At 38.2% G+C, this 22,516-nt stretch overlaps 1 protein-coding gene across 5 annotated transcripts; it reads left to right on the plus strand.

Moving 5' to 3' along the window:
• The first annotated feature begins 237 nt into the window (after positions 1-237).
• Positions 238-17,188, plus strand: LOC113320396 (pentatricopeptide repeat-containing protein At4g20740-like). 5 transcript variants are annotated; one of them, XM_026568310.1, is made up of 3 exons: positions 238-2,630; positions 2,916-3,022; positions 17,098-17,188. In XM_026568310.1, exon 1 carries the CDS (start codon positions 310-312, stop codon positions 2,488-2,490), a length of 2,181 nt encoding a protein of 726 aa, XP_026424095.1. In that variant the 5' UTR covers positions 238-309; the 3' UTR covers positions 2,491-2,630; positions 2,916-3,022; positions 17,098-17,188. The 5 variants fall into 5 exon arrangements, with proteins under 5 accessions (XP_026424095.1, XP_026424094.1, XP_026424093.1 ...); XM_026568309.1 differs by lacking the exon at positions 17,098-17,188 and adding an exon at positions 12,658-12,973; XM_026568308.1 differs by lacking the exon at positions 17,098-17,188 and adding an exon at positions 3,901-4,401.
• The last annotated feature ends 5,328 nt before the right edge of the window (positions 17,189-22,516 follow it).

Raw genomic sequence — 22,516 nt, forward strand, 5'->3', positions numbered from 1 at the left:
TGATGATGAGGAAGGTGAACAACCAGATTTACTAATACTATGTTTCTTTTAAGTGATTATCGATACGAGGATATAAAGTATGAAACCGAAATTTTACCGAGATTTTAAAACGGAATTTCTCCGAGACAAAGTTGTACCAGTATCTCGATATTGACCGAGACAATCCGAAATCGACTACCTTGCTCCCAACTCCACAAAACAAACCTAAAAACACCAGGGAACTGCGAAGAACAAGGGATGAAACAGTTGCAGAACTAAGGACTATGAAAGCTGAGTATATGTATAACAATAACATCCTATCCATTAGAAATGCCGACTCAATCCCATTCCACCACCACCAACAAACTCTACTTCTACTATGGCCATCGCAAACCTTCTCAGAATCGACCTACTGTACAAGGTGGTCACTTCTCCAATCGGAAAACCATAAAAAACCATAATCAAAATCCATACAGAGTTATAAAATCAGAACAGCCTCCTTTCAATCTGGAAAAATGGGATTCAGATTCACAGCAAACAATTATCTCACATACCAAAACCCCATCAGAGAAATTTTTCTCCATTGCCAAAACTCTATCACCAATCGCTAGATACATTTGCGATTCCTTCAGGAAACACAATCATTGGGATGAAAATGTGATTACTGATCTCAACAAACTCCGCAGGGTAACACCAAATTTAGTTGCTGAGGTTCTTAAAGTCCAAAGTGATCCAAAACTGTCTTCCAAATTCTTCCATTGGGCAGGTAAACAAAAGGGTTACCGGCATAATTATGCTTCGTATAATGCTTTTGCTTATTGTTTGAATCGTAATAATCAGTTTAGGGCAGCTGATCAGGTGCCTGAACTCATGAGTAATCAAGGTAAATTACCTACTGAGAAACAATTTGAAATTTTGATAAGGATGCACTCTGATGCTGGTAGGGGACTTAGAGTTTACTTTGTTTATGAAAAAATGAAAAAATTCGGGGTTAAACCTAGGGTTTTCCTGTATAATAGGATAATGGAGGCTTTAGTAAAAACGGGTCATTTGGATTTGGCAATTTCAGTTTATGAGGACTTTAGAGAGGATGGTTTGGTAGAAGAGAGTGTTACTTACATGATTTTGATCAAAGGGTTGTGTAAGGCAGGTAGAATTGATGAGGGTTTTGAACTTCTGAAACGAATGAGGGAAACATTGTTTAAGCCTGATATTTTTGCTTATACTGCAATGATTCGTGTTCTGATTTCTGAAGGTAATTTTGATGGCTGTTTGAGAATATGGGCTGAAATGCAGAGGGATGGTGTTGAACCAGATGTTATGGCTTATACGACTCTGGTTACTGGATTGTGCAAGGGTAACAAAGTTGACAAGGCTTATGGACTCTTTAAAGAGATGAAAGAGAAAAAAATCTTAATAGACAGGGCAATGTATGGGGCATTGGTCGATGCATTTGTAGCTAATGGAAAGATCGGTTCAGCGTGTGATCTGTTGAAGGATCTTATGGCATCTGGCTACCGGGCTGATTTGTCTATATATACTTCTCTCGTAGAAGGTCTGTGTAGTGTGAACTGTGTAGATAAGGCTTATAAACTCTTTGAAATTACAATCCAGGATGGCCTCAATCCAAACTTTACAACTATAATGCCTATAATGATATCATATGCAGAGGAGAACAGAATGAACGACCTCCATAAATTGCTCGTGCAGATGCAGAAATTAGGGTGTCAGGTCACTGCAGATCTCCCCAAGTTTTTTTCGTTATTTATTGAAAAGGGGACAAGAGAAAATAGAGCTTTAGAAGTGTTTGATTACTTGAAACAGAAAGGGTACTTCAGTGTTTCAATTTACAATATCCTAATTGGTGCACTAGAAAATATTGGTCAGGTTAAAAGAGCAATATCTCTATATGAGGAAATGAAGGATTGTGACTCCGATTTAAAACCTGACCCTTCTACATACAGCAATATAATTCCTTGTTTTGTGGATCTTGGGGATATGAAGGAGGCATGTTCATGTTATACTAAGATCAAGGAGATGTCATCAGTTCCTACTGTTTTTGCCTATTCTTCACTGGTGCAAGGTCTATGTAAGATTGGAGAGATAGATGCAGCTTTTACACTAGTACGGAACTGCTTGGGAAATGTTACCAATGGACCCATGGTGTTCAAGTATTCTCTTACGATTATTCATGCTTGTAAATCATGCACAGCTGAGAAGGTTATTGACGTGCTTAATGAGATGATGCAGCAGGGTTTCCCACCTGATGATGTTATCTATTCTGCTATTATCTACGGTATGTGCAATTACGGGACTATAGAGGAAGCAAGGAAGGTGTTCTCAGGTCTTAGAGTTCGTAAGCTTCTTTCTGAAGCAAATTTGATTGTGTACGATGAGTTACTTATCAATCATACACAAAAGAAGATGGCAGGATTGGTGCAGGCCAGCTTGAAGTTTTTTGGTTTGGAATCAAAAGTGAAATTGAAGAGTAGCACAGTTATAACAAGTTAAACAGAAGCCTTTAGTGTCTGCTGAGGAGAATAACTTCTAACTCCTTGTGGTAAAATTGGAGCTAGGAAAACGAAGAGAGTGTTCTCCAGTGAGCCAGATGAGAAGAACCTAGACTAAAAATGCTGAGTTCAATGAGACTGGTATAGTTTTCTATATTCTACAACCTTTGTTTGCTGACCATACTTTTTTGTGGACGATGTCATCATCATGGATCTCATATTGCTTCTTGCAACAATTCTTTTGCTCCAGGAACTTAGAGTTCAGAATTTCTGATCTTTATGTTTTAGCGTTAGTTTTAATTTATTCTTTTAGATGTTTTCTTTATTTTGCTTCACCTGTCTTTCTTATTTTATTTATTTTTTCATTTGTTTTTACTTTTTAGTCTTTTCTGGTTCTGAATTTATATCCATTCATGAATCTTGCAGGTTAGTTTGGATCTACACGTTTTCATTGTGGAAAGTTGCAGCCACTCAGTCATTTTTGAAGTTGTACGACTCATGGTGCCGATTGAAGCTTGTACATGGTATTCCAGGTTAGTCTGCAGCACCCATCATGTGGTTGTAAGGTGTTTATCTTTCTTTCTATGGTTATTTTTTTAAATATTAGTTATTTTGTTTTGCTGTTAGTTACTTGGACGAAAACTTTAGTTATCATTTTTCTCCATTGCTTCCATTGAAGCACGCCAATAACCCCATGATGGTATTTACAATTGCTTCTGTAGAATCCACCCATTAGGATCATTTAGGAGAATCCAAGGAAGGAAATTTTATCAGGGGTGCACCAAAAAGTAGGCCAGACGTTAAAGTTCAGAAAAAATCCAATACCAAAGATACCCATATGTGCAAAACTGAATCAGAAAACTTAAAAATACTACCTCTGTTTCAGAAAAACTGATACTTTCACGTTTTCATTTTTGCCTAAAAATAGGCTAGATTGAAAAATGAAAGTATCACTTTTCCTGCAACGAAGGGAGTATTTATTAATTTAATAAACTACAAAATTTACAAATTATCCATATTTGGAAAGCTCTTTAAAAAATTTACACTTGTTTGTCTTTTGATTTTGCGTTTTAAAAAAATATCAAAACTTACTAGAAGTCCACAATGTTTGAGATATGATATTTTTGAACGATTTAGAACAAACGAACTCATCTATGTATAAAAATTCTGCCGTCATTTCTTCTGGGTGCAGACATTATTTATGCATCCAAGTTTTTTATGTTATCTTAAGGGTGAAATTTTCTGATTCTGGGATAGGCGAACGTTCCATTTTAAGTGTGACAGGCAACAATTTATGCATATGCATCCACTTATTTCTGTACTGGAGTCTGAACAGTGTACGCATACGCAGTCTTTTTCTGAGCTGGGCCCGGTTCAATTTCTTAATTTTGGTTGGTTTCTTTTAAGCTAGGGGTTTAAGATTAATCTCCCAAACTCTGGGATGTGTCCTAAGATTCAAATAAAATTGGTGCCTTAGACCATCTCCAATGAGGGAACGGGGAATTCCCTTAAAATCCGAGCTGGTAGCGAATATAATCGACGTGGAAAACATTAGGGGGACGCCATGTCCAAAGGTGTGCAAAGTAAACTGAATACCGATCGATGAACTGTTCACCGACAACTAAATTGTATCCCGATTGCTGGACTGAATAGCGATCGATGAATTGAACAACGAGGATTTGATTATTCCCTAAAATATTCGTAGCAGTTAGTGCTCTGGTTAGTTACTTTGTGCCACAGTTTTTTTACTTTGTAGCAGTTACTTTGTGTCAGTGTCTCTGTAACGTTTTGTAACGACGTGAAGATGCTTTGGTCTGATCCATGGTTTGGGAAACTTGCTATATCTGCCACTAACTTTGCGTGTTTGGTCTCATTCACGGTTTGGGAAGGATGCTGTTGTTGTGTTTTCAAAGTTGTTGTAGATAGTGATAAAAGGGTTGTTTTAAGACTTGTGAAGGAAATGAAATTTTTAGATTTAATAAAAATATATATACAAAAATATTAACAATGGTGAGAGGAACTAGGACTAATGATTCGGCCAATCTTCATAAAATAGGGCTCAATGAATTATTCTCGACAATAATCGCTCAAAACATAAGTTATATGGACTCTGATTTTGCCAAAGTAGATTCTCAAAAAATTGATTGTAAATGTTAAGCATGGAACATCAAATCATCTAAGCTAAGCATGTCCCATCTAATCAAATAACACCCAATTTAATCAAATCATATTTCAATTAATTTTTAATGCAAAAGTCTTAAAAAGAATTAATTAAATTACCCATGTATGAAGCTCGGCCTCCTCCGTCGTCCCAGTGTTGGGGTTTAACTCATCATAGTAAAAATGCTCTCAGAATAATTTATTATGGCTCAAGAATGGTTTACAAATGATGAGAATATGAGAAATACAATAAAACCACCTACGACCCTCAGTGACAAAATAAGACTGCTGCATCTGTGTCGCAAACCATGTGGCAAATAAGACTGCCTGATGTACGACCCACATGTGTGAGTCGTTATCACTGTAGAAAAACGACTGCTGTTGCAGGTCCGTTCTTCGTGTTCTTGGTGTTCTTCATCATCAACAACAGCAGAAACAGAGTTTCATCAACTCTTGATTTCTGCTTCTCTGGACCTCCTCTCGACCCCAAACTCTCGACACCTTCCCAAACTGTTTTGCCTTGTATTTATAGTGAATTGGATCCAAAAATCCGACCATTAATTGCATATATTCTCAATTTAATCCAAATATTCTCGGCTGCCAATAATAACAAAAATTTCCATTTTTAATCCCATGCACGCGTTAACTTTGATCCTGCACGCTCCCATTCGACTTATTCACGCCTCAACACTCTTCCAACGCCAGCAGAACTTTCTCATGCACACAAGAACTTCAATTTTGCTCGTGTTACAGTACACGTGCTCTGTTTTGGGTGTGTGAATCATACCGCAAATTCCAGCCAAATTTGATCGATCATGTCACCCACACTATGTTCCTTAACCTATATCACATCTCTATACCAAATTTCAGCCATTGAATCGACCCATAACCCCTTCATTTTGACGATCGAAATTCTGCCAGAACTGTTTAGAAATTTCCCGCCTTTTTCCAAAATTTGAATTATGAGAAGAAAAGTGTCCTCCCCCGAATCCTGTACGGGTGTCCCTTTAGCAATTGGGGTGGAAATAGTAATTTTGGGGTGGAAATAATAATTTTTCTGGGTTCCTCCGGTACATTTCTGGGACACTTCCGATGCATTTCTGAGGTGCCTCCGGTACATTATCCTGGGGTGTAAAACACTACTTTTCGAGCTCATTTCGCCGCAAAGACTTATTTCTCTAAAAACATCTACAAAAACACAAAATAACACAATAAGTACTTAATCGAGTCTAACAATACAGAATATTGAGAACAAAATAGACACATAAATGCGTCTATCAAATACCCCCAAACTTATTATTTGCTAGTCCTCGAGCAAAAATAAAATCCTAACTCACTAGGTGTCCCTAATGACCGAGTTAATCTCGGGAGGGTTTACTAGAGGTGTACCCACAAAACCTTTACTCCAGACCCTAGCTATCTACAACGAACCTTGGAAGGCACTAAAGAATCTCCTTGGTTGGCTTACAATCACTGACTACAGGAGGAAGTACCCTGATGCGAAATTCCAATTGTTGTACACGAGTTTACACTCAAGCATACTAAAATTCATATAAAGTGACAGAGCTCTACTCAGATAGTTGCACTATGGACATCATATTCGGAGTCAAACTAATCATATGGATAGAAAAAGGAGATGGAAATAGAAAAATGTAGATGGTTTTGACGTTAACCAAATGATCGATGTTTCACATATCTGTCTGAAGACCACTGCCAGACTGAACCTATCCTAATGGACTGAGATACCGGTCTGACTAATATTAATACAACTGGCATATACAAGGGAACCAGTGGTCAATAACTTAAATCTAGATCAACAAACTGGCAAATACAAGGGAACCAGCAGTTGACTACACAGAACAATAACCATTTTTTTTTAACTTAACGGCATGAATAGATCTTTTTGATCCAAGCGCATGATTCTTGTCAGCAGTTTACACGATAGTTCCCACGGGTCCTGCATTTCACGCTTGCTTAGGCGACGGAAACAGGGAGAACACACACATATTGCTATCCAAGTGTTAATACTTATTCCGATTGGTCTAACTGGTCCGGTCTCTCTTTTTTTTTTTTAGTAACTCAGTCACTCTAATTCATCCTAGCAGTGGTAACAACTTGAATCGTGTGCCCCACCTACTCACTTAGAGAAACATAGTTTAAAAAAAAAAAAAAAAAGGAAATGAAAAGGACTCAACGAGATATGATGCAACTATCATGTTATTTCTAACACCTGAGCTATGTGCTTTTATGAATAGACTCTATAGATGTTTCCATCTAATCAGATTGGTTCCTCAACTCCTACAACCAAGATGTTCCCATCCACTTAGATTGGTTAGTGCAAACCTTAATAGGCATAAATTTCTAGGCTCTGGAGTTTAATAATTGCAACTAAAAAGTTTCTCCCATACCCCCAAACTTAAATCTAACATTGTCCTCAATGTTCTAAAGATGAAATTAAAAGCATGAACAAGGAGAAACGGTTACTATTTGAAGCAAAAGAGTTAAAGAAGGATATTACCGTGTTGCATGAGATTGGGTTACCTCCCAAGAAGTGCTAAGTTTAAAGTCTTCAGCCAGACTTAGAAAAGGATTGGTCAACTCGAACCATAAAGTAACAGTCGAAATAACTGTCGGTCTTCAAAACCAAATAGAGTTGACCATAGGAAACTGCAGTGAACCAAGAAAATGGACAAGAATAGCATTCCCTTACCTAGTTTCCTGATTAAGATATTTATATCAAATTGTGGTTCAGGTTCTAAGAAAGGGTCTAAATAAAATATTTTCATTGGTTGCGTTTCTTCATAGGTGGGATCCGAATCATTAGGTCCTAGAGTCTGGAAAAACTCAAATATGATCTTAGAAGCGCACAATAATAACCTAAATAACTGAGGATCCTCTAAGTCAATAAGATTTGACTTACAAATTTGACCACAATGAGAGTAGTGGTCACTCTTAAGCAAATGTGTCGATTCTAATTTCCTAAAGCATTTAGGTTTAGTCTCACAACTTAATATTCGACACATTTGAAATATAAACGTTCCCACATTTGGAAGAAAACTATTTGGTGGGAAAACAAATTCAATCTGGGTATCATAGCCTGGGCAAACCACATCAACCAGAGGATGAGTTTCTAACGACTGAACTTCTACCTGAACATCATTAGGTTCGGGAAAACGTGTATGAAGATAATCTTGTAAAATGGTCGAGGCAGAGATATCAAGTCCTAAGTGTGGGGACTTTCTGAGAGTTAAAGGTAAGGCACTAGGGAAGTGATAATCACCCCCAAACTTAGAGTTTTCAGTGTCTCTAGATAGACCTCTAATTATTTCTTGAATTTCCATATCTTCAAAGTCCTTAAAATATTCAAGAGATTCTTCTAAGTTATTATCAGGTAGTGCATCTTTACTCATCTCTACGGGTCTATCTTCTTCTTCCAAGACTATTGTTTCTAAGTCGCTAGACTCTAAAACAGTATTTTCGAAATGAACCCGTTCCTCTAAACCACTATCGGCTTCGTAATCAAAAGGAAAAACTACATCGTCTAAAACGGTGGTATCCCTAATCAAATCCTCGTCCTTTTGAATAGGTGAATAATCATAAAAATTATTTGGATTTGAACTAGAAATAATATAATCACTATACAACTCAATTGGATTACTAGACTTCTGATCACTATGCATACATATTTCAGATTCTTCATTACTGCTATCCTCCTCATCATAGTACGAAGATGATTGAACCTTATCTAAATAAGTAGTGTCTTTTATTCTAACCTCGTCCTCTAAATTAGGTAAATATTCACTATTTACATCAAGGGTAAAATTGGAAATACTATTTTGGAATGTAAGATTATTTCGAGCAAGTCTTTCGTTCGTCTCAGCCATCAGCTTGAGGGATTCCTCTATAGAAAGTTCACTCATTATTGTAGTTCTTTCGTCTAGAATTACACTATTCATCTCAGCTAACTTACGCGTCGACTCAGCTAACTCCCTGAGGGACTCTTCTAAAGGAGGAATAGGAACAGAGGGATCATAAAAAGGACTACTTTTCAATAGTTTGATTGTTTCCTCTAGAGACGAAGAACTAGTACTATAATCTTCTTGCTCGTAAGACTGATGCATGTGTGGATAGTAATTTGGCTCACCAGGGTATGACCCATATCCTTCCAAATGATGGCGTTCCCAACCACTATTCCCAACATGGTCATAGAAAGGATGATGTCCATATTCAAATTCGGGTCGATATTCATTGTATTGGCTTCTATCATACCAGCTCGACATTCTTAATTGCAAGGGAATTCTACAACAACCACAAACAAGGCCGACTCGACTCCACCAAAACAAACCTAAAGATTTCTAGCAAACAAAAGCATGATGGCTCCACTTAGATTGTTTTCTAGACCAGCTTCTATTCCTTCGAAAAGGAATTCGTTACAATTTGAGCACACCCCTCTGGAATCAATCCGAGCTAATGTAAGTTGAATCGAGGCGAGGAAAGCTTAGTAAAGCTTTGATACCCAAGGCCTCACTGCATTAGAAGGCGGCGCAGTCACGCATTCAACTCACAGAAACCATCATGAACTTTGAAGTGTGCTTAAAGAGCAACCAATATTTTTCGAACGAGTTTCCTATTAAGCTCGTTACCCTATCGGTCTCGTTCTATTCCAAATTTTAAAGCTTGGGTTCGCGTTAGGTTTCGTTTTCCTAAGGCGGGCAAGAAGGGAGCGGTGATGAAATCCGAACCCTTATCTTGTATTGGCCAGGCCTTGCCCTTTACTAGGAATTTAAAAACAGTCCAAATTCGTCCTCAATCAATGAATCACCTTAAGGAATACAGTAAACCCGCTGACAGGAGATTCGCGAGTGTTTCGATGGACTTACCTCCCGTACCATACGGGGGATGAACCGTTGAAGTCGACTCGGGCCACGACTCCTATGTCATGTACGAACCCGAGGGGCCGAGACGATATAGTAATCGTCGTCCTTCCTTGCACACAGTTTATATAATTTTTTTTTTTAATAATACCCTTCAGTAGGGTAAAAAAAAGAAGAAAGTCCAATTATCCAATATAAAGTCCAAATAAAAAGTCCAAAAATTACAAAAATTATGAAAAATAAAGCCTATTTACAAATCCTAAAAAAAATTATGTCTTTTTTTCTTCTCTTTTAGCTTTTAGCTTTTAGCTTTAAGCTTTTTGTTCCCAAGTCCTTAGTATTCCACTTCGAACCTGTAAATCAAAGACACAAAAAGAAACGTAAAAAGGAACAAATAATAGTAAAAAAAATTAATAAAAACCTAAAAATTCTACCTAAGCGCAAATCCGCGTCGGCGGCGCTAAAAATTTGTTGTGTTTTCAAAGTTGTTGTAGATAGTGATAAAAGGGTTGTTTTAAGACTTGTGAAGGAACTGAAATTTTTAGATTTAATAAAAATATATATACAAAAATATTAACAATGGTGAGAGGAACTGGGACTAATGATTCGTCCAATCTTCATAAAATAGGGCTCAACGAATTATTCTCGACAATAATCGCTCAAAACATAAGTTATGTGGACTCTTATTTTGCCAAAGTAGATTCTCAAAAAATTGATTGTAAATGTTAAGCATGGAACATCAAATCACCTAAGCTAAGCATGACCCATCTAATCAAATAACACCCAATTTAATCAAATCATATTTCAATTAATTTTTAATGCAAAAGTCTTAAAAAGAATTAATTAAATTACCCATGTATGAAGCTCGGCCTCCTCCGTCGTCCCAGTGTTGGGGTTTAACTCATCATAGTAAAAATGCTCTCAGAATAATTTATTATGGCTCAAGAATGGTTTACAAATGATGAGAATATGAGAAATACAATAAAACCACCTACGACCCTCAGTGACAAAATAAGACTGCTGCATCTGTGTCGCAAACCATGTGGCAAATAAGACTGCCTGATGTACGACCCACATGTGTGAGTCGTTATCGCTGTAGAAAAACGACTGCTGTTGCAGGTCCGTTCTTCGTGTTCTTGGTGTTCTTCATCATCAACAGCAGCAGAAACAGAGTTTCATCAACTCTTGATTTCTGCTTCTCTGGACCTCCTCTCGACCCCAAACTCTCGACACCTTCCCAAACTGTTTTGCCTTGTACTTATAGTGAATTGGAGCCAAAAATCCGACCATTGATTGCATATATTCTCCATTTAATCCAAATATTCTCGGCTGCCAATAATAACGAAAAAATTTCCATTTTTAATCCCATGCACGCGTTAACTTTGATCCTGCACGCTCCGGTTCGACTTATTCACGCCTCAACACTCTTCCAACGCCAGCAGAACTCCCCCATGCACACAAGAACTTCAATTTTGCTCGTGTTACAGTACACGTGCTCTGTTTTGGGTGTGTGAATCATACCGCAAATTCCAGCCAAATTTGATCGATCATGTCACCCATACTATGTTCCTTAACCTATATCACATCTCTATACCAAATTTCAGCCATTGAATCGACCCATAACCCCTTCATTTTGACGATCGAAATTCTGCCAGAACTGTTTAGAAATTTCCCGCCTTTTTCCAAAATTTGAATTATGAGAAGAAAAATGTCCTCCCCCTAATCCTGTACGGGTGTCCCTTTAGCAATTGGGGTGGAAATAGTAATTTTGGGGTGGAAATAGTAATTTTTATGGGTTCCTCCGGTACATTTCTGGGACACTTCCGGTGCATTTCTGAGGTGCCTCCGGTACATTATCCTGGGGGTGTAAAACACTACTTTTCGAGCTCATTTCGCCGCAAAGGCTTATTTCTCTAAAAACATCTACAAAAACACAAAATAACACAATAAGTACTTAATCGAGTCTAACAATACAGAATATTGAGAACAAAATAGACACATAAATGCGTATATCAGCTATTTGGTCTGACGATTTTTGTTTTTGATCTTCAACTTTCTTTCACTTTATTTGCATTGTTACTCTAGTTTTTGTCTTCCTAGTAACTTTAATCTTTGTTTTACTCTAACTTTTGACTTAACTTATATTATTTTGTCGAATTTTTGTTTCATAACATGCATTCAAAATAAACATACAATCCGATGGGGTATATACAGAGGGATGTATATACACCCTTTGAATTTCTTCTTTCACTTTATTTCCCTCATTTTGAATGCATGTTACGAAACAAAAATTCAACAAAACAACAAAAGTTAAGTCAAAAGTTATAATAAAACAAAGATTAAAGTTATTAGGAAGACAAAAATTAGAGTAACAATGCAAATAAAGTGAAAGAAAGTTGACGACGAAAAACAAAAATCGTCAGATCACATAACACCCTTCCCAAACCGTGAATGAGACCAAACACGCAGAGTTAGTGGCAGACATAGCAAGTTTTCCAAACCATGGATCAGACCAAAGCATCTTCACGTCGTTACAAAACGTTACAGAGACACTGACACAAAGTATCTGCTACAAAGTAAAAAAAACTGTGGCACAAAGTAACTGACCAGAGCACTAACTGCTACGAATATTTTAGAGAATAATTAAATCCTCGATGTTCGATCGCTATTCAGTCCATCAATCGGGATACAATTTAGATGTCGGTGAACAGTTCATCGACCGGTATTCAGTTTACTTTGCACACCATTGGACATCGCGTTCCCCTAATGCTTTCCACGTCGATTATATTTGCTTCCAGCTCGGATTTTAAGGGAATTCCCCGTTTCCTCATTGGAGATGGTCTTGGTCTACACATCTCAAGTCTCAACTGACATTGTCCTATCTTAGTGGGCGAGCTATGTCAAGCCAATTGTCCTTGGCATGATTTACACCAACTGGTTTTCATGATTTCGCTCCAAATGACAAGCAATCATCTTTAGTTGGCAACTATTATGGGTCAATAAATTGATTGTTTGACACTGTTAAATATAATCACCCTGATTAGTGAATGGCAATGTCAAACTATCGTTTATTATATATATATATATATATATATATATATATATATATATATCTGAATGGTATTTTTTTCTAGGTATATGGCTCAGAAGACTTAAAGAACAGGAGACAAATTTCAAGACAATCTACATAGAAGCCTAAGTTTGAAGTGCCTCTGTGCCTGCATTTAGAGACTGAAAACTAACAAGCACTTAGGAGGAAAGAATTGAAGTTTTTGTTTCTCAGAAGAAGACGACTAAGATGCAAGAAAGAATTGAAGTTTAGACGATCAAAAGACGGATGGGTTAAGCCTCAACATTGACAAAACAATGAAGAGTCTAATAGATGGAGATATGTATCAGCAGCAATGGTTGGTTGTACCAAAAAAAAAAAATTGGTTGTTCGAAAGGACAGGACGGAACCCAATTTAACCTGTCTGTTTATACCTTTTAGAGTGAACCAAGGTTTCAGGTGGCAGGTTATAACGGCCGTGCAGGCCAAAATATCACGTTAAGAAAGGTTTAAAAATAAAGGCAGGTTTTTCGTTATCTTTGTGTTCTATTACTGAGTTTTGGTTATATTCAATTCTTTTACGGGCCTGTGTTGTTTCAACTACGTTCAGAAGTTCGACTCCCCACACTATCTTGCAAATAAGCAAATAAAAAGTAAAATAACTTGAAAGTAAAGTTTTTTTAAAAGGTTTTGTTATCTTGTGCATGAATGCACAAGATAACACCCAATCATTGCATTGAGCATGAGCAAAAATATTTAAAAAATAGGAAAGATGTGTTAACTTGTATTGGATATTAGAAAACTTCACTCTCTATAAATGCATATTTGGTATATTTATGTTATTTTACATTCTCCAACGCAAGTTTAAAACATCTCTCTTATTTTTAAAATGTTTTTGCTTATTCCCAATGCAATGATTGAGTGTTATCTCTATAAATATGTAACAATTTTTGAAAATAAAATAAAAAAGTTGCAGGAAAATGTAAAACCTTTAAAACGCGAGACCAGTCCTAACACTGGTCGCATATTTATTAGGGACGACTAATAAAACAAAATAGGGTCACCCAAACCTAAAACAAAGCCACCCCTTATCTCAAATTTTTCGAAATGGTAAATATACCCTCCATAATCGGTAGTTAAGTTTACAATCGGGAGAAATTTGTCATATAGGGGAGATTCCAGTTTCACATGATTGAGAACATCCCAGAATTGGTAGATAATGGAGCACCATGTCTACCGATTCTAAACTACTGAGCTAAAATATATCTATAATCGATACAAAATGGTATTTAATTGGTTTCCGATTACAATGTAGCCCAAAATTCAAAATTTTCAAAAACCAATGTGAAATTTGGATTTCTCTATTTTCACAATCGGTAGTTTCATGATGTTTATTGTCTACCGATTGACAGTCGGTAGTTTCATGATGTTCGTTATCTACCGATTGTGGTAGTAGCCACAGATTCAAAATTTTCAAAAACCAATGAAATTTTGGATTTCACTATTTTCACAATCGGTAGTTTCATGATGTTTATTGCCTACAGATTGTACAATCGGTAGTTGCATTATGTTCACTATCTACCGATTATGGTAGTAGCCCCAAACTCAAATTTTTCAAAAACCAATAGAATTTTGGATTTCTCTATTTTCACAATCGGCAGTATCATGATGTTTATTGCCTACCGATTGTTCAATCGGTAGTTTTATGATGTTCATTATCTACCGATTATGGTATAGCCCCAAATTCAAATTTTTGAAAAACCAATGAAATTTTGGATTTCTCTATTTTCATAATCGGTAGTTTCATGATGTTTATTGCCTACCGATTGTACAATCGGTAGTTTTATGATGTTCATTATCTACCGATTGTGGTGGTCGCCCCATATTCAAAATTTTCAAAATCCAATGGAATTTGGAATATCTCTTTTTTCACAATCGGTAGTTTTGTGATGTTTATTATCTACCGATTGTGATAGTAGCCCCAAATTTATTTTTCAAAACAAAGCAAAGAAAAGAAGAACACGGTCATAATCGGTAGTTTAAATCAATACTAAACTACCGATTGTAAAAGGGCATATGGGTATTTTCTAACCATTAGGATATCCCATAACCACACTTATGGATTGGGAATAAAAAAGTTGCCCCTAATTCTTTCGGGGTCGCCCCTGAAAATGCTAGGCTAACACTGGATTATTGTGCATAAAATTGAATGAATATGTCAAATTAACACTTTTTAAAAGATTGTGCTCAAAATTTTGAATTCGTAAAATTCTTTCAAGAGACAACTCTATGTTCTGAAAAGTTGGTGTTTTCGATAGACTTGGTAAACATCAAGACTTAATCCCACTACAGTTGTTCAATAAACATCAAGATTGTGATTCAAACTTTCTTCAAAAGTGGTTATCTTTCTAAAGAACTTAATATTTCCTTTATTTCTCTTATCCCTAAAACTCTTAATCCCACTACGGCTGCTGAATTTATACCTATATCCCTCAACAACACATCTTACAAAATTATCTCGAAATTGATGGAAAACATGATGAAGGGGATGCTTGATAGAATCATTAGTCCTTACCAATCCGGATTTATTTCCGGTAGACATATTTCAGACAACATTGTTATTGCCCATGAAATCATTCATAAAAATGCGAAATACTAAAAGTAAAAAGGTTCTAAAGATCGACATGTCAAAGGCTTTTGACAGAGTCGAATGGAGTTTCCTAATTAAAATCACGTGTAAAATATGTTTCTCTGAAAACTGGTGCCACATAGTGTTTCAATGTATCTCAACCACCACTCTTTCTGCGCTACTCAATGGTGCACCAACTGAATTTTTTAAACTTTCTAGAGGATTACGGCAGGGAGATCCATTATCTCCCTACCTTTTTATTTTCTGTATGGAATCGTTATCTAGAACTATCACAAATGCTGAAAACCAAGGTCTGATAAAAGGAATCAAAATTTCGAGGTATGCACCATCTGTTAGTCATCTGCTTTTTGAAAATGACTGCCTCATTTTTTGTAAGGCTAACGATACAACCAGTCGAAACTTAGTTGACATGTTTGAAAAATTTTGGAATGCTTCAGGACTGTTAATCAATCTTAGTAAATCTGGGGTATTTTTTAGTTCTAAAGCAGATCCAACAAGAATAAATAATGTACAGCAAATTCTAGGAGTTAATTCTATACTCCTAAATGATAGATATTTAGGATCCCCTCTATTTACTAATAAATCCAAAATACAAAGTTTTGAGCCTTTAATACAAAAAATGAGTAACATATTGCAAAACTAGAAAGGAATCAACTTGAACACTACAGGTAGAACAATAATGATAAAAAAATGTGACTTCCTCCCTAGCTGTGTACCAAATGAATTGTTTCAAAATACCAAAAAATATTTGCAAAACCTTAACCAAACTTGAGTGTGACTATTAGTGGGAAAAAGATGAACATGGGAAAAATGAGAAAGGGAAAAAAAGGGTCTATCTAAAAGCCTGGAAATCGTTTTGTAAATTTTTAGAAAAAGGGGATTAAGTTTGCAGAATATTGAAAACTTTAACATGGCTATGATAGCCAAGATGGGATGGAGAATTAAAGATAATCCTCATTCTTTGTGTTCAGTGGATCCCAAATACCACTCTACCAATCACTAAACCAAGTATTGGAAGTGAAAATTTAAAGAAGGTAAGTCAACTCATAAAGGTGGATAAAACTTGGGATACATACAAACTGAATGTCTGTTTTGATCAAGTAACAACAGATAAGATATTGCAAATAAATATACCTACTCATGAAGAGGAAGATACAGCAAGATGGAACTTAAACAACAAAGGTAACTTCACAGTACACTCTCTTTATGATTCAATTAACAGTAGTGCCGTCAATAATACCTCTGATTGGAAAAATATATGGAATATCAACACGACACCAACTACCAAAACTTTTACTTGGAAAGCAGCCCATTCTATTCTTCCTACAGGAATGATAATTGCATCCATTCTACCGAACATCGATACAAAATGCAACATTTGAAAAAATGGTGAAGAAATTCTAACTCATCTCTTTCTTAAGTGTAACTTCGCAAAATAGGTTTGGATGCACTTAAATTATGACTTAGACGATGTTAGTGATAATAGTAATACTTTCCATGACTGTTTAAACACATGGTCAATGATGAAAACAAAGACAAATGCATCTTAGGTCGGCCAGAATTTTGCAGCCTGATCTCTTGGCATATATGGAAAGCTAGGTGTGAGGCGACTTTCAAATGAAAAGAGCAAAATAGTGAGACCACAACAAAAAAAAATAGTGATGTTTATAAAAAGTTACATGCATGTGAATAACCCAACTTATAATATTATGCATACCCTGTATTATAACCCTATGCAGGATGAGGCACTTCAAATAACAAATAGAGAACCAGATAAGGATATCACTTTTATGAGTCTACGAATAAATATAGATTTATCAATGCAAAACTCAATTGCTTCTTCAGGTGTTGGACTTACTTTGATTGACTATACAGGTATAACAATTGAAGCTAGGGGATCATATGCAGACTGCACTACATGCAAGAGAACAACTAGAAGAGAAAGGAGCAGAAGCTGCCTTCCAACGGGCAACTGAATGGAGTGGATACAGATTCATTTTCCAAAGTGACTCAGCACCGACTCTAAAGTTGCTGATTGGAAGATATGCGAATGCAACGGAGCACAAATATAAAATTAGTAATGATTTTGGAGATCAAACTAATCCAGCTATAAATTTTAAAGTAAATGCTTTCGTATTAACTTCTAGATTTAATATTAGGAAGGCAGCAGATATCTCCACTTTTTGTAATAGGAATGCTATTAAAAATACCTGGAAAAGGGCATCATTTTCATCATCCCTGGAACCTGTTTGTGGTACCTCTCTCTCTTTCTGTGAATCGGGCGAAAATGATTCGACTCACCCACCCCAAAAAAACCCAAATCAATTCCTTCTGCAACCCTAAATCTTAAAACATCTTAAATGATTTTCACAACTTCCCCTAGCTAAACCCCTAATCCACCGGCCCGTTCAAGATGTAGTCTTTAAAAGTTTTGGGGAAAGCTCTGATTAGATGTTGGTGTTACTTAAACTAATTTTCGGTGATGTAAATATTGGTTCATGGTTGTGGTCGCTACAATACAACTATCCGTCGATTCAAGCAAGTTTTTAATGCTGAAGATTTGATTTATCTGATTTGATGGCCCCTTTTCTCGAATCTGATTTTTTTCAAAATGATGTTGTCTACGCCTGCGGGAAGAACACAGCTCATCATGAGATTTCAACCTTTCCTCTCTGTTAAACGGCGGGTTCTCAATTCAGCGGGTCCTCACTACAAGTTCCTAGGAGTACTTCTCATCCTCTCTGTTGCTACTGTCTGCTCAGATCAATTTTAAAATTACCCCTTGGAGATAAAGAAATTGAAGTGGCAATTGGAAAATTTAAAAGGTAACCCTAAGCCTATTTTCTTGTTGTAACCTTTCTCTATCCTTCTTCTTCTGCCCCATGTTTTCTGCAAAAACTTTTCTCAAAATTGTTTAATTCTGAAAATTAAAATTAATTTTAAAATAAAACCGAAAGAGTTCTCTATGATCCTTTCACCTATAAATATGGCTCAAACCAAGCAATTGTATCTCACCCATTTACCCTTCTCCCTAGCTCCTTGCCTGTGTTTCCATTCCTGTAATATTCTGTTCTTCTTTTAGTTGGTTTCTCTATGTCTAGTAGTAGCTTTAGAGATGTTGCAAACTCTGATTTTCTTGTTTCACATATTAGGAATGCTTATCTTCCTAATTCATATTGGCAACATCAGCTGGTTGGTTGCTTTTTAACAATACTGAACAAAAACTCCCTTTTCTTAAGAAATGCTCTAAAATATAGATGGAAGCTTACTGGTGAAATTTCAGTTAGAAAGCTTGGTAGGGGTTATTATTTGATCAAATTTGAGTCTAGCTTTGAGTATTTTATTGTCCTTAGGCAAGGAACTAGGGTGATTTATGGAGACGCATTAATGTTTCAACCATGTAGCTTCACTGTTCTCCTTGATAACTTTGAAATCACCTCTGAAATTTTTGAGATTTCACTCCACAAACTTTACCCTGAGCAAACCAGAATACTCAATGTCATAGAGAACACTCAAAACTTTGGGGTTCTAATAGCTTTTGATGACCCTATTCACCATTACAATGGTTACAACACCATGAAAATTAGGCTTAGAATTGATGTTACTCAGCCACTTCAATTTGGTACTACTGCACCTAATGATCGAAGAAGTTTCAACAGAATTGATTTTGTCTATCAAGAGCTTCCAAGATTGTTTTGCAGACATTGTCACAGGTTAGGACATGAGCACCAAAACTGCATTGATGTCTACCTGCTCAACCACCAGGATTTGCTGCTACAAAATCCACAACAAGTACCTCTCCAAACTAATCTTCATGCTCTAGGACCTTTCATAGAACCTGAGTATGATGATGACTATCATCAAGAGATGCTACACAATGTAGACATTGAAGAACCAAATACTGATTGGAGTGACTGGGTTTCAACCCCTATTGAATCCCAGCCTATCTCTGATCAAGACAAGTCTGAGATTTCATTCTTCATCGAGGAAGGTTACCGGCAAGAAGGCTTTCAATCTGGCACATGCTCAAACTCATCAAGGTCCATTGCAGAAACATATCTAGTTGAAGAAAATGGCACTTTTGAGACTCAAAGTTCTGAACTGATATCTCACTCACCTCATCATCTTTCTAAGATATCAAACTTTCAGTCCTACAATCTTCCTTGTCTCAGACACAGAACTCATCTCAGACAGTGACTTACCAAGCCCAACCATAAAACGACTCAACCCCGAACAACAATCTTATCTTAACAGTACATGCAATAGTTTTTCATCATCACCAGACTTTTCAAGAACTGTAACTAATGAAGAACTTGATCAATGGATAAATGTCTTCCAGCCAGCTAAAAAGTTTAAGCCTGACATTTTGGAACTTCCAGTAGTTTCTCTTTCTATCATCTCCATCATTTGCACTCTCATCACTGCTTCTATTGAAGACATTTCCACATAGCCTGCCACTACTGCACCACCTGCAGAATTTCAAGATTGACAACACCAACATCTACCTTAGTCATACATACCCAATGCAACAAAAGACACATTCAAGGGACGGTGGATATCTTTTTTTTTCCGGTTCAGTGTCTATAATCCATACCTAAGTATAGTATGCTTGCTAGTCTATCAGTTGCTTTTTTTTTGGTACATTCTGTTAATATCCATATCACTATGTATAACGTGCTTGCTAGTTTCCAGGTTACCTTCTAGAATGAGCTGGTGGTATACACCATTTTTGCTTGCTCACACTGCTTGTATGACTTTTCTTATATAGTTATTTGCATAGTATTGTATACTTTTAACCACTATGTGAATCCTACCCCTTGAGTCTAATAAACTGCACACTTCTTAAGTTAAAGTCCATAACCCTGCCATTACTCTACTGTCTGAACTCGTTGAATTCCATAAGTTTACTTTAAATCTTTTACATTCTGATATTGCACTGTTTTGGTTACCCTGTTGTTGATGGTGGTTTTTAATTTAGGGTTAAAATCGTAAAACCTTACATCTGACGTGACGTCACTACGACCACTAGCGCATTTATTGAATCATTCAACATGCCTACGTAAGAACTACCAGGGTACCTTTTTTTATACATGTGTCATGTTCCACGGCAGAACCCCTAGTATTGACCGACATCATTTTCGTATATACCAAACCCTAATTCTCACACCACCGTGCCAATGGAAAACCATGCCAGTCACGTCTCCGCGCCAAGGCATGCCAACCATGCCAGCCGCACCACCGTTACAATGGAAAACCATGCCATCCACGTCTCCGTGCCAAGGCATGCCAACCATGCCAGCCGCACCACCGTGCCAATGGAAAACCATGCCAGCCACGTCTCCAGGCTAAGGCATTCCAACCATGCCAGCCTCACCACCGTGCCAATGGAAAACCATGCCAGCCACGTTTCCGCGTCAAGGCATGCCAACCATGCCAGCCACGTCTCCGCGCCAAGGCATGCCAACCATGCCAACCATGTCTCCGCGCCAAGGCATGCCAACCATGCCAGCTGGGCCTCCGTGCCAATGGAAAACCATGCCATCCACGTCTCTGCGCCAAGGCATGCCAACCAAGTCAGCTGCGCCACCGTGCTAATGGCAAACCATGCCAGCGACGTCTCCGGACCAAGGCATGCCAACCATGCCAGCCGCGCCACCGTGCTAATGGCATACCATGCCATCCACGTCTCCGTGCCAAGGCATGCCAACCATGACAGCCGCGCCACCGTGCCAATGGAAAACCATGCCATCCACGTCTCCGCGCCAAGGCATGCCAACCATGCCAGCCACGCCACCGTGCCAAGGGAAAACCATGCCAGCTACGTCTCCATGCCAAAGCCATGTAGGCCCTACTACATGCCGCTGGCTGCCAAAACAAAGGGTTGCAACAATCAACGTCCACCCTTCCATCTAGGATGAAAATCTTAGACGTCTAAGGTTGCCAGCTAACGCGCGGTAATCTTTGGCCCAACATCAAACCCTAATTTTGGCCGCACCCAAACTATGCCAAAACCCTAGTTTTTGGCCGCGCCTAAACTATGCCAAAATCCTAGCTTGGCCACGCCTAAATCATGCCATGACCGGCCTTTCCTTCATGGATGCCAAAATGAAGGGCTGCAACAATCAACGACCACCCTTCCATCTAAGATGCAACGCGTGGTAACCTTTGGCCCAACGCCAAGCCCCAATTTTGGCCGCGCCCAAACAATGCCAAAACCCTAGTTTTTGGTCGCGCCTAAACTATGCCAAAATCCTAGGTTGGCCACGCCTAAACCATGCCAGCCGCACCACATGTGCCAATGGCATGCCGTGCAACCTTTACGCGCCAAGGCATGCCGTGCAACCTTTACGCGCCAAGGCATGCCAAATGTGCCACATGTGCCAATGGCATGCCGTGCAACCTTTCCGCGCCAAGGCATGCCAACCGTGCCACATGTGCCAATGGCATTCCGTGTCAGCCGCATCTCCACGCCAAGGCATGCCAACCATGCCACATGTGCCAATGGCATGCCGTGCAACCTTTCCGCGCCAAGACATGCCAACCATGCCGCATGTTCCAATGGCATGCCACGCCACATCTCCGCGCCTAAAGCATACCAACCATGCCGACTCTCCACGTGTGCCAATGACATGCCATCCACATCTCCACACCAAGGCATGCCAACCATGCCACCCGCACCGCTGTGCCAAAGTCATGCCGTTGGCTGCCAAAACGAAAGGTTGCGACAATCAACAACCACCCTTCCATTTAAGATGCAGATCTTAGCCGTCCAAGGTCACTAGCTAATGCGTGGCGACCTTTGGCCCAACACCAAGCCCTAATTTTGTCCGCGCTCAAACTATGCCAAAACCCTAGTTCTTGGTCGCGCCTAAACTATGCCAAAATCCAAGCTTGGCCACGCCTAACCATGTCAAAGCCATGCCGACCATGCTTTCATGCCGCTGGCTACCAAACGAAGGGTTGCAATAATCAACGGCTACCTTTCCTCTCAAGATGCAAATCTCGACCGTCGAGGGTCACCACCGAGCCGGAAAGTCTCCCAAGCTCAACTTTCCAAACAACAACAACGTGCTACATGTTTTCCACGAAAAAACTCGAGACATCAACACATGTTACAAACTGGGAGATGCTCATTAGGGTATTGGTTTGGCGGTTTACAACGTGCGGCATACACTACGCCCTTTACAAGACAGTGTCATAAGAATGAGGCGGTTAGTAAATACAGGGAGTAATGGTGAAACACTTTCCTTCATTATGGAACACCAATTCCAGGCGTTACCAGTTACCACCTCCT

This window comes from Papaver somniferum, chromosome 11 (genome assembly GCF_003573695.1).
Source record: "Papaver somniferum cultivar HN1 chromosome 11, ASM357369v1, whole genome shotgun sequence".
Lineage (NCBI taxonomy): Eukaryota > Viridiplantae > Streptophyta > Magnoliopsida > Ranunculales > Papaveraceae > Papaver > Papaver somniferum.